General features: G+C 40.2%; 1 protein-coding gene across 13 annotated transcripts in view; it reads left to right on the plus strand.

Moving 5' to 3' along the window:
• The first annotated feature begins 4,026 nt into the window (after positions 1-4,026).
• The window catches only part of MATN2 (matrilin 2), a 68,084-nt gene continuing 49,649 nt past the window's right edge, over positions 4,027-22,461 (plus strand). For 8 of the 13 annotated variants that reach the window (XM_085572382.1, XM_085572372.1, XM_085572379.1 and 5 more), the window contains exons 1-2: positions 4,606-4,725; positions 13,991-14,149. In XM_085572382.1, the coding sequence (XP_085428508.1) occupies positions 14,005-14,149 (145 nt within the window). In that variant the 5' untranslated portion in view covers positions 4,606-4,725; positions 13,991-14,004. Of the gene's footprint in view, positions 4,146-4,605; positions 4,726-5,013; positions 5,238-13,990; positions 14,150-22,461 lie in introns of those variants that run through there. The other 5 variants (XM_085572374.1, XM_085572383.1, XM_085572380.1 and 2 more) reach the window with 3 other exon arrangements.

Below are 22,461 nucleotides of genomic sequence, written 5' to 3' on the forward strand. Positions count from 1 at the left end.
AACACTAGGAGCCAGCTCTGCTTTTTGTGAGGTGTAGATTTCTTCTGGTTTATGCTGGTTGTGATGTGAGAGCACATAGGGGAACTTAGGCAGCCAAACAGCTGCAGGGAGCTTGTGCATGAGCTGGGCACCAGCCTGTTCAACCTTGTACAAACTGGTGTCTTTCTCCATACCAGATCCCTCTGGGGCCAAGGCAGGAGGTGAATGCCCAGCTCCACAGGTTGGAGAAAACGTGGTTTGCAATGTAGAACTGTAAGCACCAAGGGAGCAGTGAAACTGAGCAATTTGAATGTTGGGCAACCATTGAATATGCTCTCTAGACATCACTTTTGGAATTAAACCACAAGATATTTTTTGAGTCTCTAACATACAAAAAGACAAACAACCACCCCAAACTGGTTATTTTCTGCATTAATTTATGGATTGCCTTACAATAGCACTTCTTTATTAGTAAAAAAAAATGCAAAGGAGAAAAAAGTCTCTTATAAAATGTTATAAAATATGAAGGATGGAGATGTAGATAAACCAGCCTGTTTCTAGTATGATTTTTCTATCTGCAGGTTTCTATCATTAAGTGCTACTACATTTCTGTTGGCTCCATTGAAGACACCTTTTACTGAAGTTTTATTATTTATATATGGTGTCCTTAAGTCACCTTCTAAATCTGAGTTATTAAAGGTATTGCATTGCCTGAGTTTTTCACTGGATGGCATATTTTCCAGTTCTCTAATGGTTCTTTCAGTTCTTTGCTATCCCATTCCAAGGTTTTTTAAACATTCTGCTTGAACTATTCAGAGCTTTAAGGTGTAGCCAAAATAGAATATATTTTCTTTAATGTTGTGGAGAAAGAATTTAAAGCACTACAGAGTCAAAAATTTATCCTTGAAGAGTTTATCTTGAAACACACTCACGCAATTAGTATTCTTTGCTCACATACAGCTGAGATTTATCATCTGTTTTGCAATTTATTTCATATGTGCAAAGCTATTGCTGCAGCATTATAGCTCCCTAGTCAAAATTTTGTATTATGTGAATGCCTAAGAAATGTCCAAGTGCATAATGTTTATATTCAACCTCATATTGATCCTTTCATAGCCCATTAAAAAGAAAGAAAAAAGGAATATTTTGACAAAATCTGTTTCCCTAAGCAATCCTGTGTTCTATTACCAGTTTTGTGAGTAATGCACTGAATGACAGTATTATGGAAAAATTTAGGCAGGAAGGGACCAAAAAATGCCTAAGGATGGTGTCCAGCATCTCTAAGTTATAGCCTCATATGATGAATCTTCTCTTTTACCTGAAGTCAAGAAACTTTACCTTAGGAACTCTCCAAAATATGACTTTGTAGTACAATCACTGGTTGTGGTGGTGGCATTTGCCAATATTTTGGCTCTGCACCAATCACTGTGTTTTAAAAGACTGAAGAGAAATAAAACTTTGAAAAAGAAGTTGTAGAGAAAGGATGAATGATAAAAAGTTTATTGAAAATACTACTAGATAGTAGTAGATATGATATTGTAGTTATAGAATAGCTTCATTTAATGTGTACCTGGTAATATTGGGCAGAAAAAAATCAACTCTCCCTGCCCCTAAATATCTGGACAATCCATTCACATGCAAGATGACATTTCACAGAAAACTGCATAACAGCAAAACTGCAGTAAAAAAAAAGGTATGAGATGCTACAAAAGACCTGTAGTAATCTTGCTATGGTTTGTAGCTAAGTTCAACCTTGTTAGGTAGTGAAAGAATACTTCTAATACTGCCACTGAATCCAAGCCAAAGGAAAAGTTTCACTTACAGTCAGATAAATAAAATTTTTTCTTCAAAAGATAGAAAAATCAATAATCTACTTTGATATCTACAATAAGTACGATTAGTAAACTAGAAGAGAGATGAAATACCATAGTATAAAATCACAGAATCACAGAATTACTGAATCATTAAGACTGGAAGAGACCCTCCAGATGATGTACTAAAGAGGATTAATCCATGGGCAAACAGGTGCAGCTGCATATATAAACTAAACACAAAGATGACCATCAGCCATCAGTGATTATATAATTATATTTCATTATAATGAAATCCTTGACCACATCAGGAGAAGTGGAGAGGGCTTGCATGGTGTATCATGATTAGTTTTGCTGCACACCCTCTCAGGAGCCACATACACAGCAAGAACTTGTAGAGTGAAACAAGAGTGAAAGCTGAAAAAGAAAATTATTGCTGTCACTAAATGCCCTAAGCAAGCCTTGGAGAACAAAATGAGATATTTAGGTTCAAAGACAATGTTGATAGCAGGAAACAAATTCAAAATGCTCATAAATACTTTAAGACTAGAAATTAGTAAGAAGTGTCTAACTACCATGAAGGTCTGAAACAGTCCTCTAACAGTAGGAGGAAAATTTATTCACTGCTGTTTTACTAAAAGCACCTGCTTATAATATAAAATCTACTTTCTGAAATGTGTTTTTTATATTAAGTGGTTGCCTGTGATAACTGAGAAGAAGCCTACATCACTTCTTCAGACTGAGAGTAATTGTCCCAGGCATTTTGAGAAGACAGTAAAGGACTCAAATCTCAGGTATCTAGTTAGGAATCTTCATGAAACTTAATAATTGCCTGATTGTTTTTTCTGGCCAGATTTTTGATGTTTTGCATATAAAAGGATGACTTGATAGAAGCTTACAGCTTTTCCTTACTTTTCATCTTCCAATCTTCCTCTACCCATTGTATCAAATGTAGACAGCTTGAACAACAGCTCTCCCAAATCAAAAAGAAGTCACATGATGGGAGTGGAGGACAGAAGCTCATCATTTGAGAAAGGACAAGTGATAAAGAGACTGAGATTTTGAGTGGGGATTACACAGTACTTCTGGTGCGGTATAAATAAATACCGAAGTCAAATAAAGTAAAATAAAAGTTCCTTGTCTTCTAGGATGTCTCTTATGAAACAAAGAGATGCTTTGTGCTGACTTGCTGCCATCATCCTTTCCTCCAGTCTCCCATTGGGATACCTTCATGTGTTCAACCTGCCAACAGCAGCAGGCCACACGGCCTCTGGGAAGGGCACTAGTGATGGGCTCGCTTATGTATAAACTGGAGCTAAAGCCACCAGAGTTACTCTGGGCTCCCACATGATCTTGTCACAACATTTTCTCCTGACTTTTGTCTTCTTCTGGTAACTCAGCTGATGCCTCAAGCCACAGCACAGGGAAATGGAAGTATGGTTTCTGTATTTTCAGACAGCAGAGCATTATTTAGCACCATGACTGGAGCCTCATCCTATGCTACCTTACAAGGATGAAACAGAATGGATGAATTGTTCTGCACTTGGCCCTGCTGGGTTTGCTATAATGTCTATCAGTGCTCAGTTGCCATTTTATTTTTTCCCTTTTCTCTGGCTACAGGAAAGGTTCAGGAGCCAGTGTTCAGAATTAAAGATAAGGTGAATCCAACCACTTTCAGTTTTGCTTGTTATCTGTATGCTTCCTTTTAGCGATTAGATTTTGTACACCCACATCACAGGCAGTTAATTGTGCCTTACAAAACTTACACAAAGTAGTTCTGCTACTTTTTGTTTGTTTGTTTGTTTGTTTGCCAGGAAACAGAAATCACAATTCCTTGGGAATAAAGCAGGAATTTTATTTTTTCTTCTTCATACATAATACCGTTGTTGATATAACACCCCACACTTAGTTTTCCCGCCCGGACTACTGACCGCGCCGCTGCTGTGTCAGCTAAGAAACGACGGTCCCTGCTACTTGGCCAGTTTATTTCACGCTTCCCTCAGCGATTTCCCCGACGGAGACTCCCACCGGCTCGCCGCTGTGGCAGACACCGCATGAATCACCAGGGACTGTTTGCTTTGGCCCGCGGGTCCTGCGCCCGGGGAATGGGATTTCCATTCCTCGACGTTTCCCTCGGTCGGCTTCCCTGGAAGGCTGCACGGCGCTGGCCGGGGAAGGATGCGCTGAGACGCTAGACAGAAACCACACCGCTTTTCTCTAGCAGGAACCCACGGCCCCTTCCGGGAGAGCCCACAGGCTGGAGTAGGCGCTGCTCCCGGGGCTGCGGGAGCTCCGCTCTCTGCCCGCCCGAGCGCAGGGACAGCTCTGCCAGGGGGGACCAGCGGCGCCGCCGAGGTGCGCGGGGTGGCGGGGCAGGGCCGGGGCCGCCGCGCCCGGGAGCCCAGAGGGACCGGCGGCCCCTGTCCCTGACGGGGCTGGCGGGAGGGAGCGGGTCCGCGTCCCTCGGGACCAGCGGGAACGCCTGGGCCGACAGCCCGTATCCCGCAAGAACCGTCGATTCCCTCTCCTGCCGGCAGGCGTGAGGGAGCGGGAGAACAGCCCGGGTCCCATACACGGGGCAGGCGGGACGGGGCGAGCCGGCAGGTCGTACCCCTTAGCGGGCAGGAGCGAAGCACCGCGTCCCAGACGGCAGAGGCGGCTGAGGAGGGAGGAACGCGGCTCTCCGCGGCTCGTCCCGCGGCCTCCCGGCGCCGCGCCGGCTCTGGAGGTCTGGGTGTCTCCATAGCGGGACTCCCCGCGTTCCCTCCCCTCGGCGCTAAGCCGCTTCTGCCGCCGGGGCTGGCGGGAGGCGGCTGCTCCCGAGGGGCGGGCGGGGGAGCGCCGTCCGGGGCCGCGCCGAGGGGAGGAGGCTCCGCGCTCGCTCCCGGCCGCCGCCGCTGCCGCGCCGAGCGGAGCGGCCCCGCCAGCCCCTCAGGTAAACCCGGCTCTGCCGCCCGCCCTGCCCCGCCTCGTCTCGCCTCTCCCGCCCGCCAGGCGGGTCCGCGGCGCTCCGCCCGGGGACACCGCACCCCGCCGCGTCCCGCGCCGCCCGGCGGGGCTCGGCATCGCTGCCATCCCCGGTCTGCACCGCCGGCGGCTGCCCCCGCCCCGGGGCCCCGGCTCGGCGGAGGGACGGCCCTGCCCGAGGGCCCCTCCGGGTGGGGGGCGGCCGGGAGGGCCCCGCGGGCGGCCGGGGCTGCAGCGCGGGCGGCGCGGGCCCGGCGGGGAGCGGGAGGCCGGGGCGAGGGGCCGCGGCGGCGTCAGGGGCTGCGCTGGATGCTCGCTTGCTGGGTGCCGCTGGAGCGGTTTGCTGCTCGTGGTGCAGCCCGCGGGAGAAGGGTTTCCCTTTCCTTTGGACTGCGTGGGTCTGAACAAACTCTTCATTTATCCTCCACCCCGTGCATGCCGGAGTAATGCAGTGCATTACAATTTAACAGTACATCTGCGGTAAGGAAGCCCCTCCAGTGTATTGTAGGATCAGTGTAGCATCGGAACCGAGCTTTGCTTTGAAACGTGTTCGAGAGTAGCCTGCAGGTGTCTTTACCGGCTTGTAGCTGCTGCTTCTCCCCGTGCCGGGGTGCAGCCCACAGGTAGCCCTGCCCTGCAGGGCTCACCTGGGACGTGCAGGGCAGGGGTTGCCCGGGCTTCCTGAGAGCCCTGCGTTTGCTTGCGGAAGGAGTGAGGGACGGTTTGCTGAATGTAATATACTTTCTCTGGAAACCCTGCTGAGATGGTGCTCATTAATCTGGCAAAAATTATCATGGCATCTTTAATGACCATGTATTCCTGTTTCAGAGACAGTTCTTTCTGTGTCAGACTGGCCTATATCACTGCTAAAATGTAGAATATTGTTGACTGAGAGAGAAGAATGCAACCTGCTGATTTATGTAATACTTCCTGAGTGCTTGGGTTTGCTTGTTGGGACCATTGTTCTAAGGGTGAGTGATCCTGACTGAGGTCTGAAAAGGTAATGTGTTGTGTTACATATTATAGCTGCGCTTCTGTCAGATAGCTGACTACTTCAGAAGAAATTATCCAACTGTATTCCATCAAAAATTCTTAAATGGAGCTAAATAAAATACACTTATGACTTTTCCATTAAATCCTACAAAATCTACAGAATAGTTTTGGAGTATTACACTTTTCATGTAATTGTTTCAGCTTTAAGCATGAGATTTTCTAAACTTTTCCTCATATAGTGTATATCCCTGTGCTATTCATAAAATTAAATTTGATTTCTTTTATATCTTCAGAAAATGCAGCATTCAGTTACACAAAGCTGCCATTAAGATCCTTAATCCTGCACTCAATATTCACACCTAATTACTTTATGTGAGTCTTTCCATTGACTTCACTGGGATTTCTCACAAACAAGGGAATGCACATTCTACTGCTTATGAGCTGGGACTCGGGGACCCAGCTGTGATGGTTAAAATATTTTAGTCAGTCCAGGCAAACTTCAGAAAGGCTCATCAGATCTAAATACTATCTCATGACTTACAAACCATCGCCATAGGAAGGTAAAACAGTAAAGCACTGTTTAATTGTATTGTGGGTATCATTAACAAGCTCTTTTTATACAGTGTACTCCATGTTTTCATTATGAGCAAAGAGTGTTTGGAATGGAGTGGGTTTAATCCCGCAAATTTTTGGTTTACAGTGGTGCTGGTGCTGGGGTCAGTGTGATTTTGTAAATAAATTTCATAACTGTTGTAGCCTTTTTTCCCCCAAACCTTTCTGTTTGCAGTTAGTCTGTTGTGGTTTGTGACTACTTCAGAGACAAAACTAAGCAACCTCTATGTGTATAATATGTCATAGAATATAGGCTTTCATTTAAATACCTACTGTGCATGGTAAAAGTGAATTTTCTCAGTTTTCTCATGCTACTTTTCTGGGCATGTTGTGGAAACTCTGATGTCTAGATGAGATTCAGTACCAGAAAGTGCAAATGAGTCTTTCTCAAAAGAACAAGATAATGAAAAGGTCTATTGTCCAAGCGGCAACTGAAGAAAATCATGGCATGGAGATTGATGCTGTCATAAAATAAGAATTCCCACTGCTAGAGCTTTCTGTCTGACCACTGGAAATTATGCAGAGTAAACCATACTATGGGTATACTGTTCTGTAGCACCACCATTAACTTTTATGTGGTGAGAACTTACTGAAATGGTCCTCAACTTCACCTCTGAGCAGGGGTTGGGCCTGATGGCTTACAGATGTCCTTTCTGACCTAAATCATTCTTTCATTATATGATTTAGAAGTTATTCATTTTACAGTGATATCAGAAAGTCTGATATGTCATTCAGACAGATGACTTTAAATTAAGCAACAGATCCCTTAGTCTTCTTCATTTCATCAGAGCTGTAGAAAATAAATTATATATGTAGTACATATACTCTAAGCCCATTAAATAACAATGTCTGTTGTGTGGAAGTCCCACTATGATATTTACATCTGACAATAAAATTGAATGCTGATCTCTACTCTTTCTGATATGCTGTATATTGTGATGTCTGAACTTATCAATTCATGCGTATGCTTATCTGGCCTTTGTGCTTGGATAGGCAAGTTGTCCTTTCCCCAGCACTCTTTGGACAGCTTCCAGAATGTGGTTGCCCTCCTGTATCCTGTAGCACCTTTGGTTATGCTCTGCACATGGGTATTGTGTACAGGGTTGGTTGGGTTTGTGGGCATATTTGGCTGATTACCAAATGTCACTTACCTCCTCTTCTAGGAACTGCTCTGTAATGCATTTTGGGTCTTCCCTGTACTGTTTCAAAATCAAAGTTAATTTACTCCACTGTCACATTTGATTTTATTAGTCCAAGTTACAACTCTGCTGTGGGATTTTTTAGCAGCAGCTGAAATAAACAGGTAGTGGTGGAGATTCAGCTGCAGCCCAATTCCTATGCAAGGCAGGGCCATCTCTCAGTACAGAAAGCACTGGAATATCCTTTTAGTTGCCAAGGTAGGGATATATGCTGGATGAGGAGAACTGTATGGAAACATAGGAGACAAAGGTAGAAGATTCTGTGAGTCTGTGTTCGTGACCTTGTCCCCACCACTATGCAGACATGTCTAGAACAGACATTGCTATCACAAGCTGGGATTGTGCCCTACTGCATGCACAAAACAACCTGTGGCCATGAAGCTTCATGGACCCATGCAAAGAATTTGTCCCCGTCTTCTCACACTGGAGTACACAAGTTCTGGTCCTAAATCCACTGCAGATTCAGGTTACCCATACTGTCTGGACACTCATTATTTCAGATTGATACAAGACTGATGTTGCCAAGTCAACAGTTCCTTTTGTTACTGTGGTGGCTTGCTGTGCTACTGTGAAAGCTGTTTGTAATTGGGTTGGCTGTCTCAGAATACACCAGAATTATTAATTGACTTTCAGATAATGAGTTTCCCAGATTTATCTCATACTACTGACAGCATGAATGGCCCAAGGTAGCCTCTTAAAAGGAGCTAAAACATCTTTTAGCAAGTGAGTACTGCTCTAATGGACATGGACAGCAGGACATGGTGCACTTGTGAGTTCACGGGCATCCAGGTTCATAGGCACCTAGTGCCTGGCATCAGGGTTGAGCAGCATGTGAGGAATTTACAAACTTACAGCAGCTGCATCCTCGTTTCTTCTTGGTGATCTAACTCTATTGGTGAAATGCAGTTAATAGTTATGATTTAGAATAGGTGTCTACCTGTCCTGTGCTGCTAAGCCCAGTGAAGCCTTCCTTATGCAGCAAGGAGTTACAAAAAATCCAGTCCATCACTTGGTGAAACAGGGTGACAGTAGAGTGCTCCTTTGTAATGATGAAGACAAGATGGTGCTTCTTCCTGATGTGCTAAATATCACCTTCCCAGTTGTAGCCACCTGCCCCCACACAATACCTACATGTCTAGGGACATAATATATATGATTTATAATGATGTTTTGTGATGCTGGACTCTGTAGGCCTCTATAGCTCTTTTTTAGAACTGGAAAATGCCTGTGCCAGCAACTGGTCCAGAAAGACAGAGGAAATTACTAACACTCTGTGTCCTGATGCCCATGCTACACAGTGATTTTAATGAGTAGTGAACCAGTAATGCATGTGCTGGCTTGTGGATAGTGAAGTACTTTGGAATATATTGTAAATGATAGTTAAAAGGGCTTTATAGTGCCTGCAGCCTTTTTTTTTTTTTTTTTTTTTTTTTGGGATGGTGGGATTGAGGAAGTGGTATTTTGTGGCATTCATGTAATAAGACCTCATTTATTTTTCCAAGTAACTCACCATGTTTGCGAAATTGAGGAAACAGACTGATTTTATTGACTCATTTAGATTGCTTGCAGTTCATTTACCTTCAGTGAAAGTTTTTGATTTGATCACAGTTTCCTGTTAAAAATGGGGAGATAATAAGGAATGCTGAAAGAACTTCAGAATGGTTCTCTTCTATGCACTTTTGTTCTTTATAACTTAAAAACACAGAAGACAGATCTGTTGGAAGCTTAATGAGAGTAAATAGTTGTCTCTTTTCACTATGAAACAAAAAAAGCCAAAGGCAACATCTGTAGTGCTAATAACTGTTGCATTTGGTGATTTTTTTGTCTCCTGCTTCCCTCCCATCTATGATGAGAAATTTTACAGGGTTCAAGAGAGGTGTTGATGTCCCATGTAACTATTGAGTATTTCCCCTTCTGTGTTTTGTGCCAGTTTTGTTGGTAGCTAGAGAAGGTAGAGATGTAGGGATTTGTGAACTTTATGTTTCTGATTTTGCCTTGGAAGGAAACTCGTACTACAAGACAAGGAGGGAGACCATACAGAGGAGCAGAAGGTATGAGCTGAAACATATTGCTACCCTTATTTTCCAATTTGTTTTTCAGCGTGATCTGCTCAGCAAAGACAGGTACATTTTAAGGTTCTTGAGTGAAAAAAAGGTGATCTTCCAGGCCAGTGGAGGGGTTTTCTTCTTCTTTGTAAAAGAAATTTTCCTGAAGTGTGGTAAGAGATGGAAGGACACTGACTTTGGCATAAACTACACAGCATCTCTTTCCCCTTGATATTATTTAAGAGTTATCACAGTGAAGAGGACAAATATTAATAACCTGCAACAGGCAGTGGAGAAGCTCACTGATTTATTACCATTAACACTGAATTTTCAGTAGTGTCTCTGCCTGAAACAGCCATCAATCCCTTACAAGGAGACTTCCATGGAAAGATATTTGAAAACACAGTAACAGGCATGTATTGTCCAACAAAGGAAATAAGTATTTTAAAGATGAAATCTCAATTTTATTATTTAGTATTCCTACACCATGGTTCATGGAAGTCCCTAACTGTGCATCAGAAAAATTACTCTGATGCATGGGTATATGGCTAAGCTAGCACAGGTAAAATTGATAAGAACACACTACTCCAATATTCATCTCTTGACTAGCAGCCAGTTAAGGAATGAGGAAAGCCTTAAAAGACTAGAGAGCCTGTCTGCCTATTTGCCATCTTCTGGGAGAATCTCCTTTTATGCCAATCTTCTAGACAGCTGCAGATGCAGCCAGCAGCCCTCACCGGATTGTACGTCTGTGAGCAGCAGCTGTCTCTTCTCTGTTAGCAGCTTCTTCACATGTCCAGCACAGCACTGTGCTCCAAGGCTGCTGTGAAAGCCCTACTCTTCTTCCTCTCACTGTGGGTAGAGGAGTGGAGCAGTGAAAGCTGGTGAATCTGGTGCTCAACCTGGTAGAGTCCCATGGACTGCCAAACCTCCTCTTGCTGTTTTTTTTTCTTTTTGACGTTTTTGTCGTTTTTTTGTTTTATTTTGTTTTGGTTTTGGTTGTTTTTTTCTTTTTTTTTATCTGTTCAGGATGTTTGTCTTGCAGTGACTTGGTCTTGGGTCTGCCCAGGGAAGTTGGCTCCCAATGTTGTAGTGCTGACAGCTGGAATCAAAGTGCCCAAAATACCCGGTAGCCATAAAAATATGACTTTGTAAGTTTGATACTTTGGGAATGTGTTCTCGGCTGGTAGAGCAAGGGTTAACCAAGAAAGATACAGAGGGCTGTGGCAGAAGGCTTAGCCTGCTGGAAAAATGAGGTGTTAAATACTAAATGTGGTGCAGTAAACACCATCCAGCTTCTAGAGTGAAGACAGACCTTGCCAAAGGCCCAGAATATAAACAGAGAGCCATGGGAGGACTGTATGTGGAGCAGCCATGCAACCACCATACAGACTGGTCATGTAAAAATGCAAGCAGCAGGGACACAAATATGCACCTGGAACTAGAGCAAAGCACACAAGTCCAGGCTGTCATCACCCCAGGAAAGCAGCACAGAAGCTTTCAGTGTGGATGAAGGGGTGACAGCAGGCTTGGATCAGTGTATGCTATCACATATACAGCCTTTGGCTTTGGGAATTTGGGTTTGGGGTTGTTTGTTTTTTTCCTTCTCATTGAAAATAGATGCAATTTTTCTTACATTTTTATTTTAAATTATATGTTGTTTTGGTGGTTTTTTTTTTGGTTTTTTTTTTTTTGAAGATGAGGCAATTGAATCTCTTTGCTGTTAAGTATAGCTTTTGTTTGGAACAGTATTTTAAAACACTGTTTATGAGGGTAGGAGTGTGTTCATAGTAGATTTTATTTTAGCAAGAGTTGGATCCTTTTTGTGGATCTCTTAAGTAGATTTATTTTCTGATTATCAGACTAGTAGAGATATTGAGATCTGAGGATCTAAGGTTTCAGAATTCAAAGTAAGTACTGTTGAACAATATGTTATTCAGTGGTTCTATTTCTTTAGTAACCCAACCTTACTTTTCAAAGAGACTGGTAAAATTACACTAAAATGAAAATATACTGCTTTAATGTATTTCAGAATTCAATGACAGCTAATGAATTATTGTGGAGTCCTCAGTTTATATGATCAGTTAATCATATATTTGCATGCTACGTAAACATTTTCCTCACAGAATTCAAAGACATAAAATCACAACAAACCCTTTTTATTTCTTATTTCTGGAGTTGCTTATGGACAGCTGTGAGTGTAGTGAATTTGTAACTATGACCAAATATCAAAAATTGCTACAAAGGTATAAAATATGTTAAATGTCAGAATGTAGGAGGGTTTATTTTGGGGTGGGACTTTACTGAGACACTGCATTACTGCCATTTGCTTTGGCATCATGTTGTTACTGGGTTGTTTAGCAATGTGTTGTGAAGGCTCTGCCACATTGTCCTTGGTTATTTAACATGCCATCAGGCACAGCTAAAATGGCTTTACTTAGAGTTTAGTGCCATCTTCACAGCTGTTTAGGGTGGATAGAAAGGAGGGATGAGTTAGGTCTCTGATAAGTAGTTAAGAGCCAGAAAGCCCTCTTGAGCATTCTGTTCATGCCTAGTTCCTATAACAGCCTTGCAGGAGGATATTTCTCTATTCTCTTTAGCCCTGAGATCATGGCTGCTGATTTTCTAAAACATCAGTGCTGGAACTGGCATGTATCCTTGAGGTCCATTTGCCTCGTGTGCTGAATGGGCAGGCCTGAGCAAGAGGAGACCCCTGGCACATCCCTGTCTGTGTTGATGTTCTGAGGAGGGAAGAGACCACCTGGGATTGGTGATCTTCAGATGTAACAACTGTTGCCTCCAGCGAAACATAGTCCCATTTCCAGTGGTGTGTGCTGATTCCAGTGCTCATCTGTTTCTGACTAGAACACTGGAAAAACTCTAGCAATAATACCATCCAGATGCCCAGAAATTAAATTTTTCTGGTGGCCATTTTTATAAACACCAGCTATTTCCATCTCTTTCCTAGTTTGAATGTCCTTAAATCATGTATTGCCCATTACTGGGTAATATTGAACACTGAAGTAAGGCTGGGCATTTTGGGTGCAAAGACTCATTTTGACATATCCATCAGAATGTTGTGTCTACATTTGGGGCTGCTGAGTAGGATATACAAAAGGAAAAATAGATTGGTAGTCAGAAAAATACATTAGGTGTAATGGTTGTGTGGGAAAGACTGAAAAATAATAAACAAAATATCTTTATTAGAGAGAAAATATTTATTCAGAATTTTCCTTTCTGAATAGCTCATGGTTGCAAAGAAAATAAATTGTCTTTCAGAACGGAAGCATTTAGTTGCCTTCGGTTACATATCTGCTATTAGGTTTAGGATCCTGTTAAAATTGTTTTCAAGTCTTAGTTACTTCACCAAGAACTACTGTTAATATTTGCAGTGCTTCAGAAGTACCACTCAGATTCAGTCAAAAGAGTTCTTTGTTATGAAAATGGGTAGTTCTGTCCATGTCTTGCACACCTAGGGGAGCTCTTTACTAAGTTTCATTGTATCACCCACTCCAAGACTGAATCCAGCTCCTGTGGGATGCTCTCAACCACAACAACAATGGTTTGGGGGAGTGTAAAAGGAGCTTCTGTCTGAGGAAGCCACCAGTGGGCAACAGAGCCAGAAAATTATTCCCTAGCATGTCAATCTTTGTTTTCTGTTTGTGGCAGAGTCAGACACAGCTTTTCATGATGCATTAAAAAGCTTCTGGTCAGGGATTCTCTCTTAATGTAGGAATTTTGGCTGTCAATTTGTTCTTCTGTATGATAAAATTGCTCCAGAATCTATGGCAAGCTCCTTTCCAGTCCTCAGAAGTCTATTCCTGCAAAAAAGATTAATCTTGCACTGGTATCTTCATGCTAGCAACCTTGTACTGTCTTCTGAAAAGTACCGTGTGAGTTGTCACCAGTTCACATTTATAGTTGCTGTTTCTGAAATACATTTTCTTCTCTCTATTTTAATCATCCAGGATTTTCTGAAGCAAGAATCCCTCAGACTACGGGAACCATTAAACTTCTGAAAAAAATTCCAAGGGAGCACTGAGTGGAATAACAAAAATATATTTGTGCCCTCCTCAAACCTGTTTATGCTGACAGGCTGAGTGAAGCAAACTTCCTTTCCTTTAAAAATACTTGATTATGATAAATTATTGTCAGTGTTGACTATGGACTAACTAACAATACTTAGAAATGGTATACAGGGACTGCCAACTGCTGTGTTATTATGTAAACCTTATTTAGTGAAGTTGTAAGTATTATTCACTGTCAGTGTATCTGCACGTCTGTATGTGATGGAAGGGAAGCAATGCTGCTGAGTGACTGATGTGGTTGGAATGCATCTTTTTATGTAATCAAAGAACTTATCTCCTTCTCTTCTCTACTGCAGTTTTACATCCTTGCATGTCCCTCTGTTTCATGAAGATGAAGAAAATGATTGCATGTTTCCTTCTGCTATTTGCACATACTCTGCTCTCCACTGTCATGGCAAAGGATCTCCCCGGAAGACATTTCGCCCAAAGAAGAGATGTTAACACACAATCTCTGAGTAAGTTGCACACAAAATACCCCAAACACCACTACCAAAAGCTGTCTCAAATACAAATGATAAAAGGCATAAGCAGCTGGCCAAACCTTGGCTGAATTAGTTTACAACAAAAAGGAGATTTTAATTTGCGAGCAGCTATGTGATAAAGTTTGTAGCAGCTGTTGAAAGAAGGTATTTACTTTTGGGATACCAGATTTACTTTATGGAAATGGTATTAAATAAATATTTGGTACTGGACTGTTGGCTTAAAAAAAAAAAAAAAAAGAGACAACTTTATTTTCAGTATTTAGAGAAAATACATGCTGGTCCTTGGAGGTTCTGTCAAATAAGCCTTTTACCATGCCAGAAAGTTTTACCTATCTACATGTGTGTAATGTACATAAAGATGATTGAATGGAAATCTGTGGCTATTGAAATCTGTGGCTTGTCTTTACATCACTTGATGATAATCCCTTTATTTTGTCAGATTTATTTATAATGAGTAGCTTATTTTATAATGAGTAATTTTTTATGAGCTAATTTTTATCTCTTTTGCCAAAAATCTTAGGACAGGGTGTATCAGTTTCAGCTTGTGGGCTGTCATGTTTTAAAACATAAAGTTCATCTCTCTATTGTTGGTCATCACCAAGCAGTCAACTTTATAATTTCCTAACAGTTTGTGACTTAGAATAACTGTCTTTTGCTAATTGTTTAAAGTAATTGTCAGGTTATTAAAACACAGCATGGATGGGGTTTGGACACAGCCTATCATTAGGAATTAATGATTCACATCAGTAGTAGATCTCATCAGATACCTCTCTTCAGCCACTGGGAGACAGTAAGCGGACTCCATAAAGGTCACCTAACCCAAGTGACCATGAGGAATGTGAAATGTGATGTAGAAGATACATTGGGAAGAAAGAATATGGGAGAATGTGTGACAGAGAGGAGAGCACCACATTTTATCAGTGAAATGCTTTGTCTAAATAAAATGTAATCCTTCAGATGATGTAAAACTCCATAAAGTACCATTCACAATCTGTTAACTTAAAAACATTGATTTTCAATTCCAATAGGACAAATTGAAAGCAAAATATAACAGATTTCCATTTCTTATTAATCTTCCCCAAAACTAATAGACACAGTCCTGAAGCACTTGGGGTTCTGCTACTGAAGGCTGAAAACCACAGCTCTAGAGATCTAATTCACAAAAACATGGATGTAGGACTTAACAAGACTCTCAAACTTTGTAAAATCCTAAATTCTAAAATGTGATTATATAGGAGCTCTTCCTGAATATTTTAGGGTTCCTTGCAAATACCCTAAGTGAACTTACTACTTTAAGAAATAAACTGCCCATCTCTCCAGAAAATGAGCGTAGAGGAAAGGTGTTATCTGGAGAAAGTGTCACATTTCTCCGTTGCCATTTTCTGTGATTTTTAAGAATTTCTTTTATAGCCTCTCTTTCAAATTTAAATAGTGGAAAATATATGAAAGGGTTCAGTATATATCAAAACATGTAGATTAAATTATTTATTTCTTCTTTCAAAAGCCAAGAGATTTCTGGTCCCTGCATTTGGAAACCACTGGAATCTTACTCAGTTTGGCATATGCAGGTTGCAAACAGTTCTGGCTAAAGGAACCCCTTCAAGACATTAAATGATGCAAAAAACTTGGAACATTCTCTGATTCAGCCCATAAAAGTACGTGGCAGTTTGGAGTCAGACTCTTAGACCTTGCATTCTGTTTCAAGAAATTAGGTCACCTGCTTATGTGCAGCAATGTATAGAAACAGTGGCATGGTGAAACCATGCCTCTCTGAAAAGAACAGAATATGTGAAGTGCCACTGTGCTGGAAAGTTGAGTGTTCCTTAAATGGCAGAGAAAGAACAGGGCCAAAATATGATCTCAGTGACATCAAGTAATAGGCTTCATAAAATCATTCCAGAATTCCAGCAATTTAACAGGGATTAGAAATTGTCATATTCTCTGTAGTATGCATATTATAAGTAGTGGTGGTGATGACAATTGCTGCTGCTGTGTAAAGACTTGCTTGGCAGACAAAATGGAGCAAAATAGCTGCAAGGAACCAACAGGTATCTGGAAAAGTAATAAAAATTAAGATTGGAGGTTGGATTTTTTTTTTGATGGAAGTCTCCTTTTCAGGACTAAGATGAAAGTTTATGCTATGTAAAGATAGCAGTATTAAAATAATTTTATTACTTCTTACTTATTTTTACTTCTTTTTTTACTTCTTTTCAGCATTAAAAAAAAAAAAGTGTATTGCTGTGATAACTGTTTACTGGTAAAAGACCTGTAGTGTCCAAGTACAGAAGTAAAATTGTTCTAGGAGACTGACAAGTTAAATAAGTAAAATGGAATGGATTGTCAATATGGAAAGAAAAGTACTTTGAGATCCAGGTTTAGGAGGATTTACTTTTTCATCAGCCATGTACTAATGCTTCATAGATTTATGAATAGTCTTGTTAGGTCTAATTGCCTACACATTTTAAGAAAGTCTTCTGGGAGAATTAGCTGTGTCTGAAAATATATATTTTTTTCTTGTTCCTCAATTTTTCAACTAAATCTCAATGCATGTTGTTTTAATTTGGCAGGTCTTTGCATTGCTTATTGCTGTTTAAATTGATTATTGCTGTAGCTTGTAATTTCTATGAAAGAGCTGAAATATTTTGTTCAAGGACCTATTGGAAATAGAGTTTTAGGAACTCTCACTATATGGCCCTTAAAAGCCAAACTTCTTTTCAGGTTTTTCTTTTATTAAACACTGAGTCAGACTTCAAAATATAAAAAACTTGTCAATTGTGCCAAATTAATTAACTTCTAACATTTTCTTAAGTCTTTCCTGCAGCATATTAGATATGCATGTTTTCAAGTAATAAAAGAATTTCTATTATATTGCTGGAAGATGCTGTTTTCATACTGGTGTATTTATGTTTTAAATAATTGCTTCCATAGTTGTGTAAGATCTTGTGAAACAACAGAAAGATGTGACACGGTCAGCTTCTCTTTTCTGTAGCAGGTAACAGTCAGTTAAGTTCCAGGTAAAAGATAAGTTCCACTTATCTGACATATGAACTAAATTTTGCCTTCTTTTTCCCCTCATCAGTAGTTTGATCCAGAGTTTGGACCAAATTTGGATTATCCTGATTTGTGAAAGGAAAATAATATTTCAATTTTTTCTAAAGAAAAGCAGTGATATACTTGCTACATGGTTATAAAGATAAAATGATGCCTGTTAGATTAGCTGATTTCCTTCAGATATAATGAAATGCACCTAAACAGACTTATGAAGAGCAAGATCAATTGTCCAGACTGATGATTTCCATACCATGTTTGCAAGGCCAGTGAGAAGTCCACAGCACCCTTCAGCAGGTTTCATGTCTAGAAGCAATAAGCATCCAGTTCTTGTAGATCCAAGATGTAGTGCCTTCTTGGTATTTGAATTTGTGGGGTTTTTTTCTGAAGTGGATTTGGGACTTAGGCCCTACTGGATCTTAATAATTTATTACAAAACAAAACAAATCAAAATTCCCACATTGTAAAAAAAAAAACCCCACAAGTGTCTGTGTTTGCTTTTTTTCTTGATGAACTCTGTTCTAGTAAACTGGGCATGTATTTCACTTCATATAGGCATACTTCTTTGGAAAGATCTGAAGTGAATGCATGAAAGCTGTAGTGAATACAGTGAAAGCTTGTATTCTAAGCAATAACATTATTTCTGTTCCTTAGGAATATGAAACATGCAGCTACATGATTTTGAAAATAACTATGTAAGGAGAAAAGCTAATTTAGGGGGCATTTATTTAGATATTACATGATACCAGAAGAAGCAAAAAAATTAACAAGTACTGCACAAAATTAAAACAGAAGGAAAAGGGGGCCAAGAAGGAAATGTACTTGGCTCCTGTTCAGTGGAAGCTGCTGCAAAATGCAGATGAATCTGTCTGCATTAAATTATATTTTGCAACAAAATATACAATGATTTGTCTCTTGCTTGTATATGTATATTTCCACTAATAATGTGAAGTAATCAGAACTATGTGGAACACTCACTGAGTTTATGAATCACTTGCTACAGTCAGTTAAAATTAGTCTAAGGATTCTTATCTCCAACTTAGTTCTTAAACTTGAGTGTATGTAACTATGGCTAAAGATATGATCAGGTTAAACATTCTGAGTTATTTTAGCAGGAAATCAGAAGGGAAAGTATGTGACAAAAGTAAGCCCAACCCATCATGCCTCTGTGGAGTGCAGATAAGATTCCTGTTTAATTTGGGTTTAATTCGTTGTATATTTATACAGTAAGAGCTGACCAGAGATCTCTAAATTCTGCTAATGTGGACTGTTGAGCCAATGTGGGATGCTTTCTGCTGTAAGGAATTAATTCACAGCCTCAAAGTATGTGTGTGTTATTTCTTAACATAAATGCAAGCCTGACAAGTTTTATGTCCTCAGACATAATCCTGTCAGAAAGTAGAATTATTGTAACTGATGTTTGTACTGCAGTTGAAATGAGAGCTATGTCACAGTAACTACATGTGTTAGACATCCTGTACTGGTATAGTACTGGGGGAGATGAAAACTCTTCCATGCAGCAGACAAAGGTAGGAAGTGGTTGCAAATTACATCTTTTGAATTAACCATATAAGTAGTTAAAATACTAGCAAAATCCTAGCCAAGCTTTTGTAAGGATACAGGGTAATCAAATACCTAGCCTTTATTTACCTATCAGTTTTCTATTCAACACATGAAGTTGCCATATAAACAGAAACACATTATGTTTGGAAAGAGAGCAAGCAAAGCATTTTACAGCCTACAAAATCACCTGTTTTTTCCTTCTGAGGTGCGTAGATACACAGTGCAATCATTGTGTCTCAAGGCAATATTAGCAATGGTGTTTTGCTTCCCAGTAGTGCTAGTTTCTATAGCTGAGAGGTCACCCATGAACTTTATGCTGACTCTCAAAGCTTCCAACTTTCAGCTGTTGGCCTCTCCCCCACAGTAGCTGCTTTTTCAGATTCCGGGGTTTATGCACAGTAGGACACCCTCTCTCTGTGGCTTTGAGCTAAGGCTGTGCCTCCCCAGCCCCTCACAGAGGTCCCAGAGTCTGAGAAAGAGAAATCTGATTAGCAACCAGATCTCTGCCCAGCCAGTTGTTCCTGCAGCTGTTATCCCTTAAACAGCCCCAGCTAATGAGCCATGAGGACTAGCTGGGACTGTGACAGACCTCAGAGATTTATGTCCTAATCTGAGTAGCTCATCTGTAGCAAATTATCATGGAGATGAGAAAGTTTGGATTTTGGTGCTAGCAGTTTTTAACCACAGAACAACATTCTGCTTGCCAAATCTTGTGTTTAGTATTCATTATTAATTTTCATGTATCAAAATCGCATTCACTTTTAAGTCACCTATTTGTGTAATTTAAATTATATGGAATATAATTTGATTTCCAGCATCACAAGAAACTGTATTGTATTTCTTTAATGTGTGTTTCCTCTAACAAAGCCTTTTCCCTCTTTCCTTCTTCTTTTCCCTTTTTTTTAAAGGCAATTTGTAATATTTTCACAGGATGAAAGAATATCTGCTGTTACAGAAAAAAACTTGAGTCATGAACTAAACATCAAATGATCTTTGTATTTCTGAATTTGTTTGTAACAACCCCCACAAATTACTGCAAAATACCATTTCTGTTTGAAAAAGAGTTTGCCTCGACAATAATTCAGTGAGGAACATTACTGTGAGTTAAAAAACTGTTGTTATGAGTATATTATCAAGGAGCTCAAACCTCCTCTGTGTATTATGTCTTGAAGAAAAATCAGGCCAAAAGAAAGAACACTGATATTCAGCAGTGTGCTGGTTTTGACTTCATTTTGAGCACTTTGCCTTCTTAATTTAAAAAGTACATATGTGCAAAATAATTTGAAAACAATGGAAACAGTATTTGCATGACTTCAAGAATATCTCATTTTATAGGTATAAGTGGGTAATCAGACACTGTTGTGGATGAGGACATACTTTAAATTTCTTTGGAACCTTGAAGACACCATTTTATTTAAGTACTGCTGAAGTGGAAGAACACTGGTTCAACAGTGGACATGATGTCCCATATGTTTTGGGAGACAGGGAGAATGGTATACAGCACTGTCCCCTCATGCTGTTTCTGAATTTGTTCTGGAAAAGAATCTAATACTTAGACCGTTACCAATAGATAGAAATATGTGGTTTCAGGTCAGCTGATTAATGAGTAATGTTGAGGTTGCTAACAGCTTTCCCCGTAAACAAAGACATGGGCAACTTTAAAAAAAAGTATCAATAATAGTTTTTAAAATGTTAAGCTAATGTCCTGAACGCAGGACACGACAAACTCAGTAAGGTCACGTTTTTTTCTCTAGATTTTCTATGCTACTACTAACAGTTGTTTACTTTGTGTATCCATTCTTTCTCTAATAATTTCTTTGTCACCAACTAAATAGCACCCTAAGTAGCTCAGGCAAGATAGGAGTCTCATATCTTCAAGCAGAAAGATAAAAAGATCACCTTCCCCCATACAATCATGTTGGTTGTGATTTAATGTTTTCCAGGTGAGTGCAGGAAGACAGTCACAGTCAGTATAAGTGCTTCCAGGCTGGCTGTGGGAACAGGATGCAAAATAGCATTACTGTGCGTACCATGAGTTTCTCTATGGTGGCTCAGAAGATGAATTCCTCATCTCTCATGGGTGTAAGCTATCCTTAGCTGAGAGCACATAACATTTGTTTCTGTCAGAAAGTGGTGGGTAGATTTTCATGTTGCCGTGTGCATGGGGATATCAGGATTCTTTATGCTTCTGTGCAGGTGTTCCACTGCCTGCAAGGAAAACAACCTGTTCCCTGGTCTTCCTGACCATGAAAGCATGTTTGACTCCTGTCAGGAAACCAAACAGTTTCTGTCTCAGAACAGCATAAACTTGAGACTATTCTTACACCATACTTTGGCTTCATACCAGAGAAGCACCAGTGTAGGTAAAGAAATGAAGAAATACTATGAGTCAGTTCTGGGACTTTGGATTTAGAGGGACTTAGTGTTAATAATAACCTTGTTATTTTGAAAAGCACGACAGAGAAGGAATAGAAATAGTGAGGTGAAATGAGAACAAAGTAATGTACTACTTTAGTCAGTGCAGTGACCAATAATGTAGCATTTGCATGTAGAAGGAAATGGAAATCTCTGGAGAAGAGCCTCCTGCTCTACAGTTGTCCCAGAAATTTTGAAAGTTCAGAAAATATTTTGTCAGAAGCAATAAAGAAATGTCTGGAGGCTGTGTTCCATTTAGAGATTGTTCCCAGATGAAGAAATTTGTAAGGAAAAATGGGTGAGCTGCCAAATTCATAATGAATGTTTGGGTTAGGGCCATACGTCTGTGTGTTTGGGGAAAGATTCAGAGCAAGGATGGGGCCAGAAAATACAGGGGCAGGTCTTGGATCCACAGCCTGTCCCAGAGCTGGGAAGAGGGGACATCCCCTGCAGAACCAAGTGCAGCATGTATGTGTGCTAGGAAGGGGGTATTGGGCAGTTTCTAATGTTTACTTCAGGAGCCTAGGTATGATTATATCTGAAGTGTACCATACCATACTTTGTCCATCTTTGAATTAAAATAAAAAACAAAAGGAGTGGAAGCTAACTTTCTCAAAATGTCTCACTAGAGACAAGAAGTACTTGGAATAACTGCTCTTCTTTGCAAAAATCACAGTCACAAAATGTGTTTCCCAAAGCGTTTTGCACTTAGTATGTTTTTGAATGAATTGGAAATTTAGCTATTCTTTGGCTAGTAGAACTTGTGTAATTTTATGATAAGAAGATTAAACCTTCTTGATGACTTAGGAAATCTTTTGGCATTTTCTGAGAACATGTCAAACACCATCTTTCTAGCTGGATATTTAGCTAGGGAAAACTAGAATTGTGGATTTCAATAAAAAAAATATTTGATACCCAGGAAATTCATACATCTTTTAACAAATTTCATAGGAGTTATGCAGAGATTTATAAGGAAAGAAGTTCTAAAAAGAAGATGGGCAAGTAATATTGAGGGCTTGAGGGAAAATGAAATAATAAAATAGTAAAGAAAGAACAGACATTTAACAAGAAGTTGTAAAATATGTGAACAGGGAGAATAGTTTTCTCCCCCTTTAATTTTGAATGAAGACTGGTTCTGTTACTCAAAGATAAAATCTACAATTAAACCTGGTGTTTCTGCTGGCAGTGTCACAGCACATGTAATTTTTGTATATACATTACTGGGGTGTGAGCGAAGAAACACAAAATATTAAAATCAC

Source organism: Lonchura striata, chromosome 2 (genome assembly GCF_050655825.1).
Source record: "Lonchura striata isolate lonStrDom1 chromosome 2, ASM5065582v1, whole genome shotgun sequence".
Taxonomy (NCBI): Eukaryota; Metazoa; Chordata; class Aves; order Passeriformes; family Estrildidae; genus Lonchura; species Lonchura striata.